General features: G+C 35.5%; 1 protein-coding gene across 2 annotated transcripts in view; it reads left to right on the top strand.

Annotated features, from left to right (window-relative positions):
• The window catches only part of LOC138701302 (aryl hydrocarbon receptor nuclear translocator homolog), an 824740-nt gene that overhangs the window by 600459 nt on the left and 211123 nt on the right, over positions 1 to 13158 (top strand). For both annotated transcript variants that reach the window (XM_069828046.1, XM_069828047.1), the window contains 2 exons: positions 4061 to 4227; positions 4446 to 4534. In XM_069828046.1, coding sequence (XP_069684147.1) covers positions 4061 to 4227; positions 4446 to 4534 — 256 coding nt within the window. The remainder of the gene's footprint in view (positions 1 to 4060; positions 4228 to 4445; positions 4535 to 13158) is intronic.

The raw sequence follows: 13158 nt of genomic DNA, 5'->3' as shown, positions 1-13158 counted from the left end.
AACCCTAGTAATGCCGCACTTCGATTATTGTGACGTTTTGTTAAGTGATCTAAGTTCTGAACGTCAGTCAAGTTACAGCGAGCTCAGAATATGTGCGTCAGATACGTGTGCAACATCGACGATATGATCACATATCACCGTCCTTCGCAAGTCTTTCGTGGCTCCGACTTAAAGAACGCAGAACTTTACACTCTTTGTCGTTACTCTTTCGAATTCTGCACACCTCAACACCAAATTACCTTTCGTCTCGTTTCTCTTATCTATACTCTAACCACGACGTAAATACCACATCACTTATCTGTGGCACGCAAAGTATATCTCTTCATAGAACATCTTGTTATTCATCGTCTTTTACAGAATCCACCTCGCGTCAATGGAATTCCTTGTCACAAAGTATTAGGGGCTGCAAGACAATAAACACCTTTAAAAACAGCTTAAAAGATTACCTTATTAGCATTTCACTCCAATCATACTGATTTAAACTATCGCTGACTACATTGTTACTTCTTTCTTTAGACATCGTCCTGATAGTGCTGTATTTTCAAAATTGTCTCATAATAATCTCTTTCTATTATCTAATATTATTTGAAATCTATTAACATTCTATATATTTTAGCTTAATACTGCTACACAGTTTATTTCAGTGTTTAATTAATAGTTCATAGTATTTTGTTGTTTAATTCGTAAATAACTCTTGTATACATGTAACTCTCATCTAAATCAAATTGTTGAATTCTTTGTAAGTTCATGCATATGTATATATACTTTTTTGCTTGTTGAGTGGAAGAGAAGGCCTTACGGCCTTAACTCTGCCAGCTAAAATAAATTATTATTATTATTATTATTATTATTATTATTATTATTAACAGTTTACGATTTACGAGACCTAACCTAAAAATGTATTTTGTTTGTTTGATTAGTACGAATACCAAAAACGGAACACTACTTTGAAATGTATGCCCTAATTAAAATACATATTCCTAAGTCGTTACCATGCCATTTCCTCTCTTGGACGTTTTAATAAAAATCTGAACACTATAAAAAATATATTTCTGTCCATTAGCCCAGGTGCTTGTTTCATTCCAAGTAGGCCTAGGTATGTAAATTATTTCTTATTTAATTACACTTACTTGAATATAGTGTTGAATTGGAATCACAACGGAACACAACTGAATTATGTATTGATGTTAATATTAATACCGGTATTACTAATTAATTATTGTTAATTACGTTCAAATTTCACAAGCTTAGTTAGGTACTTCCATTTCATCAGATTCCTTCTACTGCAAACCAAAATTGTTGCTGCCAACATAACAGTTAGAAAATAACTGCCAGGTGTGGTATTTGTCAGTACTCGAAATTCGAAATGAAGTTGGTAAAAGAAAATTCAACATGACCTCTATAAAATCACTATAATCCACTAGCATTTGTAGTGGTAGGGGAAAATGGTTAGATTTCACCCTTAGGGTATTAGGTAAGCTGATCCGGACTATAGTTAGAAGTAAACCACTCCAAGCAATGACATTTTAAACGTAGACAATAATCATTAACCCTCTGACTCCTCTAACCCTGTCGTTGTGCAGGAAGTTCCGCTTTGTTCCAACATTAAGAAAGCTGCGGTCAGATGGTATAACAGACTAAGTTGGTAAGCCGTGTAAGAGGATGACTGCGACAACGAAACTTACAGGTGATGTCATAAGCGCTCCAAGACAATTCTACGCAAGTTGACTTCTTCATGCAGATTAAGGCTGCAAGTGTTCTGGGCAGCTGTATTTTCTCTCTGTGTGAAGGCCTTGAAAAATGCGAAGGTTATGACTTCTGACCTTGACAGACTTCTTCGTGCTGAATCAGGAAGGACTTCAAATGTTGAAATTGACATTTTGAGTAGCACTTTCGGACGAAAATGTTTAACAAAACTCCGTTTGAGTCGTGAATATCAAGAAGTTGACACTGCTGTCGAATTTTAAATCGCATATCTACCAACGCAGTATAAACTTCGCAGTTACCCAGAAGCGATGTAATTTAATATAGCGAAATACTTCTCGAGTTGAGTTCAACGTTTTTTACAGTAGGTTCACTTGACATTTGTCAGACAGTTCGTGAAAACCTCGGAAAAAGTGAATTGTTTGGCCCAAAGCTGTCAGTGCAGTCCGATGCCTAGAGCTGTGGACTCAATCCTGTGGATCTTGGTTTTATCCCCAGCGTACTCCATATTCTTAACTTGTGTTCGGCAAGACCATAGTCTTGGTGAACCAGGTGTTCTGTCTGGAAGCTCCGATTTTCTCCTACATCCCAACACATCTCCATCATATCGATGAATCATATAAATTATTTTTTCGATGATATTAAATGTATAATTTAGAAAAAATTGAACAAGTTGTGTGTGATTGGTAGTTCTTTTTTTTTTTAATAGAAAAGTTTACCATTGTTGATCGATATGATGTGTTCTGTGATTTTGCGCATTCTTACGGCTTTTAAGCAACCCGCAGGTTCATTGCCGCCCTTACATAAGCCCGCCATCGGTCCCTATCCTGAGCAAGATTAATCCAGTCTCTACCATCATATCCCACCTCCCTCAAATCCATTTTAATATTATCTTCCCATCTACGTCTCGGCCTTCCCAAAGGTCTTTTTCCCTCCGGCCTTCCAACTAACACTTTATGCATTTCTGGATTCGGTCATACGTGCTACATACCCTGCCCATCTCAAACGTCTGGATTTAATGTTCCTAATTATGTCAGGTGAAGAATACAATGCGTGCAGTTCTGCGTTGTGTAACTTTCTTCATTCTCCTGTAACTTTATCCCTCTTAGCCCCAAATATTTTCCTAAGAACCTTATTCTCAAACACCCTTAATCTCTGTTCCTCTCTCAAAGTGAGAGTCCAAACTTCACAACCATATAGAACAACCGGTAATATAACTCTTTTCTAAATTCTGCCTTTAAGATATTTTGACAGTAAAGTAGATGACTAATGGTTCTCAACCGAATAATAACAGGCATTTCCCATATTTATTCTGTGTTTAAATTCTTCCCGAGTGTCATTTATATTTGTTGCTCCAAGATATTTGAATTTTTTCACCTCTTCAAAGGATACATTTCCAATTTTTATATTTCCATTTCGTACAATATTCTGGTCACGAGACATAATCCTATACTTTGTCTTTTTCGGGATTTACTTCCAACCCTATCGCTTTACTTACTTCAAGTAAAATTCCCGTGTTTTCCCTAATCGTTTGTGGATTTTCTCCTAACGTATTCACGTCATCCGCATAGACAAAAAGCTGATGTAACCTGTTCTATTCCGGACCCTCTCTGTTAGCGTGAACTTTCCTAATGGCATTTTTGCATATCTTTAATTAATTATCAATCAGGGCTATGGTAATTACACTATAATTTTTAACTATAGACACATTGAATAAGAAAATACTGATGAATAAGTGGTAAAATTTTCATGGTTATGGCCCAAAATACATTGTTATTCTAGTATTAAGGTACGTTTTCCTCGGTGCGACTATTGCGATGATCGTTCAACGATGATCGTGCAACGATAATCGCTGAGCACTATTTCTTTGTATTTTCTAGAGTCGCGGCAGTCGCTCGGAGGAAAACAGCTCCATAGAAAATACAAAGAAATAGTGCTCAACGATCGTTGCACGATCATCGCAATAGTCGCACCGAGGAAAACGTACCTTTAAACAGCGTGCAGAACAATTTTCACTAACCCCAATGTTCGCGTAATTGTTCCGCAGGTATGGCTAAATTTATTTAATTTATTTTCAGTGGCTTGATCTTTCTTATATGTGATTGATACTTGATCAATTAATGTTCAAAATATTAGTTTATTAGAAATACACCTGAAGTACGACTTGCCAAGAATCTTATTTTCTACATCGAGAATATGTACTTGTCAACGTTTCATAATTTTTCTATGTTATGTGCAATAAGAACCTAAAACTCAGACACTACCATAGTATCGGATAATGTTGAATAAAGGTTCTTTGAGCTTGAAATCTTCCATACTGATGCACAGGCTGAGTAAAGGTTTTTGTTTGTTGCAGTTACAGTCGCCAGAACCGCAATATGATGGAGAAGCATCGGAGGGACAAGATGAACGCCCACATAAGCAATCTAGCCCTCCTGGTGCCCACAGTGGCGAACTCGCCCAAGAAGATGGACAAGACGAGTATCCTGAGACTGACCGCGGCATTCCTTCGTCTTCATAAGTGTAAGTTTTTTTTGTTAATCCTTACCAACAACAAATCTTCAGTTCGTGGAGACTATTTTGGATAATGCAACCATGTGAGAGAAGTCGGAGAAACGGAGAAATTAAGCCTCACGTTGTTGTAGAACCCGAAATCTTCACGGAGGAAGCCTGTATGCCATAATTCTGTTGCCGTATTTGATACTGTGACTGAGGCACGTTTTTGTGTCTGTTTCTTTCAGTCTTGACGACAGAGCCCGGTGAAAATGACACCAGACTGGGACTTCCCAACTACATGAAGAAGTACAACCTCTCCCAAGCCCTGATGGAGGTAAGCTGGTTGTTATTTCTTTGCATTTCTGCGGTGTCAAATGCGCTGGTAAATTGGAAGTAAGTGCACATGAAGTGAAAAGTAATTGCATCGAGAAAGTTGTGTCCTTTCCTAACATTTTCTTTCAGAGTAAGAGACGAGTGACAGTCTTATGCTACTTCACGTCTGTTCGCTACCTTTCCGGTTTCGAACACATGTACAGACGTGGACAAATTATTAGACTAAATTATGTGCAACGAAGCTGTATTTATCGGTAGAAATAATGAACAGAAAATTGAGTATTGAGGTTACTAATATTTTGTGAACATTCCCTTATTCTTTATTAACACGTTGATTTTGTCAGGGATGCTGGGAACCAAAGTTTGACACTTTCTTTGAATATCAGCATCATTTAGCCAAATATCAGACAGTGCTTAAATCAGTCCATGTTTTGTTGAAAGCCTCCATTTGTTGACTTTCTTCTTCATTATAGACCACAGATTTTCGATTTCGTTCATGTCCGGTCTTCTTGCAGGCCATGGGTGAATATCTTCTGCAATATATAATTAAAACACCAATAGTATCGACATAGCCAGAAAAGAATGTATTTAACCATTGGAAAAATATACCAGAAGATGTAAACAACCATATTTACAACAATATAGACTCTGTGAATTATACTGATAGTTGATGTATTATATTTCCAAGAAAACGTTTTAGTCTAATAATTGGTTCACGTCTGTAATTTACGTTCTGTGGATCTGAGATACATGAAAAAAGTACAGTACCAATGGAAAGAGAAACTCAAAAAGTTCAGTTCGTTACCGTAAAAATGTTCAATGTGTCCCCCATTGGTAACACGGCACACATCAAGCCTATAGTCAATTTCCACGTGGTTACGCGGGTTTTCCGACCCCCAGATTCTGAGGTTATAGCTGTTCACCTGTTCACCTTACCAGAAAGATGAAAAGTGGCTTCGTCAGAAAACACCACGGAACGAATAAATTCATCATCATTTTCAATTACTTATGCAGAAATTTCTTCGTAGCACTTTGTCCTCTGGTTTTAGGGCTTATAGCAGCTGTAGTCGGTACAGATGAAATCGCAACCGCTTGCGAAGAATCTTGCGTTAAACTAGTGTACTATTTACGAATTGTAGGCCCACTGGATGAATCTGCACAAACTTTGTTCGGTAATGCCATTGCACATTAATAACTGACTGGTTTAAATGAATATCAAGCACACAAAAATCTTTTCTGTCCTCTATAGCAGGGATTTCGCTTCAGCAATGAACAAATTTGTTTATATGCGCTATTATGAGGCAGTGTTACGAACTAGGAAAACAATGTTGCCACGACTAAACATTTTGAGTCTCTCTTTCCATTGGTGCTATTTTCATGCACCTCAGATTCATAGAACGTAAATTACATGTTTTTGAAACCGGAAAGTTATTTTGTAGGACCCCTGTACTATGTCTTAGATCAGCCCTCATAATCAAATCTACAACTAACTGTCGACGGCTACATCTTACATCAGTTTTCACGATCCAATCTACAACTGACTGTAAATATACTATATCTTACATCAGTCCTCCCGCTCCTAACTACGAATAACTGTAACCTTACTACAGCTTACATCATTGCTCATGATGGGCTCTACAGTTACTACATATTACATCAGTCCTCATGATCCGATCTACAACTGTCAATATACATATTGCATTAGTCCTCACGATCCGATCTACAACTGTCTATCGCTATGCATAGGCTACATCGGTTTTCACAATCTAATCTACAACTGACTTACCGATATAGCTAGAGTGGATCGGGGGAAGATGCCTCACTTTTCTTCGATTGAAAATTTAAGATATTGTTCATTTAGTTTTGAAATTCATATTGAAATATCAAAGTCTGGAAGGTATTTAGAAACTATATTTTTTTGTACGAAACAGAAAATATGAATTACCTTGTTTATAGACACAGGTTTTCTTCTTACTTGCATTGTAGGCATTTTTCCCCGATAGTCGGGTAAGATGGGAAATGCAATTAACACATTTATTGACATATGTATTTTACCTGAACTTGATTTGATACATGTACGAGTATATAACAAAAATGACTTAATCTGAAGACACTTTCTCACTCGTTTATCACTACTTAGCATCATAGCCATTGCACAGATGTTATTGCCGTGTGAAAGACTCGTGAAACCTCTTTTTGTACACAATGAATTCAGTCCAGTACATTTTTTGTCATCATTCTTTTTTAGGCGGCGTCTAAGGGTACGGTAAGGAATCTCGTATGCTTGCGATGCTCTAAAACAGTTCATACCTGTTGTTCTAACATATTCTATCGCAAGTTGAAGACTGTCCTCAATCCACTGTCTTCTATAAGAGGAACTTACGTAATGTTTACGCATTCCGTGCAATAAAACAAAAAATAAAACTCTTACAACAAGTTGCCATCTTACCCCGAAAAAAGTGACCATCTTCTCCAAGTATCGGAATAAGATGCGTAGTGCTGTGATGCAATCTAAGATGGCGGAACAAGGTCGTTGGTTGTTAACAAAACAAACTTTAGAACCTTTACTACAATATCCATTACAAAGGTTTGACAGTTATTACGAATTCAAGGATGTATTAAAATTTTAACATACCTTTGCAATTATTTTATAGCAGAAAAAAGCTTGCTTCTTTTCACAACAAGAACACGTGGCAAAATGAGTTACAGGCATTCAACTGTTTCAGTTATCATGAAGATATGCGCGTGGCGTTCTCTCTTGGAAGAATGCGAAACTGTAAAGAAATAAGCATCTTCCCCCGATAGTCATCGCCCACTGTTTCACTCTACTGTATCTTACATCAGTCCTCCCGCTCGAAAGCACAAATAACTATAATCTCACTAAATCTTATGTCAATGCTCACGATCGGATCTACAATTTTAGTGTCAATATACTACATCTTCAATCAGTCCTCACGATCCTGTCTATAACCAACTGTAAATATACTATATCTTACATCAGTCCTCCCGCTCCGAACTGCAAATACATACAAATACATCAGTCCTTACAATCCGACCTCCAATATACATGTTGCACCATCTTTACGATCTGATCTATAATCACCTCCCGATATTCATATTCTTACATCAGTCCTTACAATCCGATCTACAAACAACTATCGGAATACATGTTAAACTAGCCCTCACGATTAGATCTACAGGGACATCATTTTATTTTTACTAACATTTCCTATATTAACCTGGCTATACCTTTAGATCGACTGAGAACCGGAAACACCGTTTGCTACCCCCTTCCACAACTGGAGTTCGATGATACTGGCGTAAAATGCAAATAAATCACTTTACTAGGTATGGGAAGGAAGAAAAGTAGTTCATCCATTTACGTAAACTAGGAAATATCACGCTTTTGAGTTGCATAATTTTCATTGGGTTTTTGTTGAATCAAAATACAGTACAATATTAATAATAAGCGTTTTTACTCACGAACTCAGTTGTCCATGCGGACGTATTCATTATGCAGTGTATATTATACTGTCTACAGCACATTAGCATACACTATAGAGAATGAAGTTAAATTGAAAAATAATCATAATATGGATATTTAGACACATTTTTGAAAATGGTGGCCGTTCATTTCGATACAGGCTTCAGTTCTAATGTGCATATTATCGCACTAAAGACTATTCTACCTAATTGCAATTACCAGGTTCGTACTTCATATCAATAACTCATGTTGAAATAATTCTGTACCTACTATATAAAAGATTACCTTACGTACTGTAAATTCAATCTTTAATTCTGCCCGATCCGAAAAGATAAAATCACTCAGACATGCTATCTAGGCCTGCTGTCCGTCCAAGTGGTTATGTCACAGGGTCGTAGAAAGGGAGGAAATCACGTGACAGTTAATTACTTAACGAGGCCCTTTTATTTAAGTTATTTTAAACAATTGTATGGGTATAATATTACGTAGACGTCCGATTCCTAACATAAATTAATGTTCTCAGAAAAGAGCTAAGACAGTCCAGCCACTAGCCTTTGCAGAGAGTCGAATAGAAGCAGGTGGGGGAAACCGGGGTGGGACGTAGGCAAATGGACGACAGTACCTGTGCGAAAATGATTCAATTTCGAAAGCTCTTTCATCACTGGAAAACGCGAACATGTTTTTGGAACGTACTGTTTGCTATGACCGTAAGGCTACTATGACTGTATATGCGGTCTTGATTCTGTGTGGAGGACGGTTGAACTTCATTAGTAGAAGTGGTGGGAGTGAAACACATTAAAAAAACTCAAGTACAATAAAAATTGAAGTAAAAATAAAATGATGTCCCTGTACAACTAACTTGCTTGCATACTACAACTTCCATCAGTCCTCACGATCTGATACATCTTATATCGATCTTCACAATACGATCTATAACTTATCGATATACTTTATCTTACACCAGTCCTCACGATCCGATCTATAATTAACTGCCAATAATTTACACCTTACCTCGATCCTCACGATTTGATCTACAAGCAACTGTCGATATACATGTTAAATCAGTCCTCACGATCAGATCTACAACTAACTTTTTGGCATACTACATCTTACATCAGTCCTCACGATCAGATCTACAACTAGCTGTGAATGTAGTATATTTTGCATCAGTCCTCCCGCTCCTAACTGCAAATAACTCTAATCATACTACAGTTTACATTATGGGTAGTCCTTACAATCCGATCTGCAATATACATGTTACACCATCTTTACGATCTGATCTATAATTGCCTCCCGATATTCATATTCTTACATCATTTCTTTCCATTCGATCTGCAAACAACTAGTCCTCACGATTAGATCTGCAACTAATTTGCCTACATACTATGACTTCATCAGTCTGCACGATCCGATACATCTTATCGATCTTCACAATCCGATCTATAACTTACGGATATACTTTATCTTACATTAGTCCTCAGGATCCGATCTATAATTAACTGCCAATAATTTACACCTTACATCAGTTCTCACGATCTGATCTACAAGCAGCTGTCATATACATCTTAAACCAGTCCTCACGATCAGATCTACAACTAATTTTTTGACATACTACATCTTACAGCAGTCCTCACCCTCACTATCCTTTCTACAATTGAAGGGTTCAGAGCCGTAGTGGGCCAAGCGCCATTTATTAAAAACTGAGTGAAGGGTTAAAGTTAAGTGAATACCATAATTTAATGAAGATTGACGTATCATTTAATTTTAATGTGCATATTTTATCTTACTTGCTATATGTTTCGTTAAGTTATAGTAATCACTTAATATTAACCCTTGTTTTCTCCGTTTCTAATAAATGGTGCTTGGCCCACTATAGCTCTGAACCTTTCAATTAACTGTCGATATAGGCTACATCTTACGTAAGGCCTTAGTAATGTCATGGGGTCTAGTCGGTTTTAACATTTGGTGTACCTATACACATGTGGTCGAACGATGTGCAGACATGCGGGAAGTTTACGACAGACCATCTGTCTGCTTTAGACATGAAGTATTCTTTAACTGCAGTTTTTTTTAAACCCCAGAGTGTATTCACCCCTTTAGTGACACCGTATGTTAGAGGTCACTGTGTTATTGAAATACAGTAGATGATTGTTCGACACTTCAAAAATTGCATAACATCATCTGTATAAATTCTTTTATAAGTTTATTCAACCATTTGACATAAATATAAAGGTATGGAATTACGAATGTTTTCGCCGTTACATAATCAGGGCCTATTACACCAGCGTTTCTAAACTACTGTCCGCGGACCACCTGTGGTCCTCGAGGTCTACCCTTGTGGTCCTTCAAAAAAATACAGAAGAAAAAATAAAATTCGAACGAATTGCGTATCACACTATAGCTTAAAATGTCAGTTTGAAAATGACACATGGCAATCGATTTTCACTTTTTCTCTCAGTACAGACATTTTATGAAATCTATTACCCTACCCGTCTATCGACTTCCCACTCTACTCTCAGCAACAAAAGAGGGATTTAAAGCACTATATACGTGGTTTTTCTCGATATCTTTTCCCTGCACATCTGGCGCCGCGCCTGTAACCCAGCCAGGGACCACCCGAATTCATAACAGAGGACCAAAGTACCGAATTTTAATTCAGTTTTAAAATATAAGTATACTGGTATTAAAATATGCTACGGAAATGATAAATTTGCTTTCAAAGGGAACAAGAATAAGATGGTCCGCGGAACTGTTCTGATTTTAAAAAGTGGTCCCCACTTCAAAAAAGTTTGAGAAACGCTGTATTGCACAATATTATTTCATTTATGAATACATATTGTTTTTCAAAAGTTAAAAATTTAATTACATAAAATAAAATTGCCAATGATTTGGTTGCTGTAACATAAAACTAAAATGCTCATAATAATGCCCTATATTAAATCAGTAATTACGCACATTTGGTTCTGTAGTCTTGTGTTTGGTTACCTAAACCCCTCACGTGACCCGCAACCGTGTAGTTATGTAAGTAGTATAGACCGGCGGCACCAGACCTTGCTACAGGTCTGCTCTTCAGGAAACATGCGAAAACAAAACAAAGCTATGCGCTTGGAGATCAGATAGAAGCATCTGGTAGCCAGCATATCATTAGGAAAGAAAACGTGTATTTTATGAACAAGAAGGACAAATTTTTCATTTGAAACACTTAAAATTTTTACAGTCATTCATTGTAATGTAAAGCACGCACTCAAAATTTGTTCCAATTCAAGTTTGTGCTGACATTTACGTTTTTTTCATTTGTTAAGTCCAATCTCTAATTAAATTTAAAGTATCTTACGAGAAGTTACATTTGTTCGGATCAAATATGTACATAATTAAAGAACGAAATTGAAATTATTTCAATCAGTTATTATCATAATACACTGCTCTCTTAAATTGCTGAGTATATTGGGAATTAAATCAATGGCTTTCCCAAAACAATCATTGAAATGTTTCATATAAAACAGTTTTTATCTCGGAAAAGAAGCAAAAACGAGCAAAATTGTATTAATTTTTTTTAATATCTCGAGGAATAACCCCCGGAAATGAAGACATTACATACGGTTTACCATGTAAATGAATATTAGTTTTTTTGCTGTTCCTGAAAAGATTACTTTTTGTGATTATAACCATTCTGAAGTGACTTAGTCAACTGGAATTCAGCGAAGGTCTGCTTAAAAAATTCACTCTTCTGAAAAATACCATTTCGTTTAAGGAATAGTCAAGTTGAATGAATATTTCACTGTGTAAGTAGAATAAGAAGTTTAATTTGTGTGAAAACAATACTGTGTAAGTAGGATAAGTAGTTTAATTCTTTAAAGTGTGAGAAAACAATACTGTGTCAGTAGAATAAGTAGTTTAATTCTTTAAAGTGTGTGAAAACAATACTGTGTAAGTAGAATAAGTATTTTAATTCTTTAACGTGTGTAAAAACAATACTGTGTAAGTAGAATAAGTATTTAATTCTTTAAAGTGACTGAAAACAATACTGTAGTGTGTGAAAACAATACTTTGTAAGTAGAATAAGTAGTTTAATTCTTTAAAGTGTGTGAAAACAATACTGTGTAAGTAGAATAAGTAATTTAATTCTTTAAAGTGTGTGAAAACAATACTGTGTAAGTAGAATAAGTATTTTAATTCTTTAACGTGTGTGAAAACAATACTGTGTAAGTAGAATAAGTATTTAATTCTTTAAAGTGACTGCAAACAATACTGTAGTATGTGAAAACAATACTTTGTAAGTAGAATAAGTATTTAATTCTTTAAAGTGACTGAAAACAATACTGTAGTGTGTGAAAACAATACTTTGTAAGTAAAATAAGTAGTTCAATTCTTTAAAGTGTGTGAAAACAATACTGTGTAAGTAGAATAAGTATTTTAATTCTTTAACGTGTGTGAAAACAATACTGTGTAAGTAGAATAAGTATTTAATTCTTTAAAGTGACTGAAAACGATACTGTAGTGTGTGAAAACAATACTTTGTAAGTAGAATAAGTAGTTTAATTCTTTAAAGTGTGTGAAAACAATACTGTGTAAGTAGAATAAGTATTTTAATTCTTTAACGTGTGTGAAAACAATACTGTGTAAGTAGAATAAGTATTTAATTCTTTAACGTGTGTGAAAACAATACTGTGTAAGTAGAATAAGTATTTTAATTCTTTAACGTGTGTGAAAACAATACTGTGTAAGTAGACTAAGTATTTAATTCTTTAACGTGTGTGAAAACAATACTGTGTAAGTAGAATAAGTAGTTTAATTCTTTAAAGTGTGTGAAAACAATACTGTGTAAGTAGAATAAGTATTTTAATTCTTTAACGTGTGTAAAAACAATACTGTGTAAGTAGAATAAGTATTTAATTCTTTAAAGTGACTGAAAACAATACTGTAGTGTGTGAAAACAATACTTTGTAAGTAGAATAAGTATTTAATTCTTTAAAGTGACTGAAAACAATACTGTAGTGTGTGAAAACAATACTTTGTAAGTAGAATAAGTAGTTTAATTTCTTAAAGTGTGTGAAAACAATACTGTGTAAGTAGAATAAGTATTTTAATTCTTTAACGTGTGTGAAAACAATACTGTGTAAGTAGAATAAGTATTTAATTCT

Source organism: Periplaneta americana, chromosome 6, assembly GCF_040183065.1.
Source record: "Periplaneta americana isolate PAMFEO1 chromosome 6, P.americana_PAMFEO1_priV1, whole genome shotgun sequence".
NCBI lineage: Eukaryota > Metazoa > Arthropoda > Insecta > Blattodea > Blattidae > Periplaneta > Periplaneta americana.
This window is presented reverse-complemented; position numbering and strand designations above follow the sequence as displayed.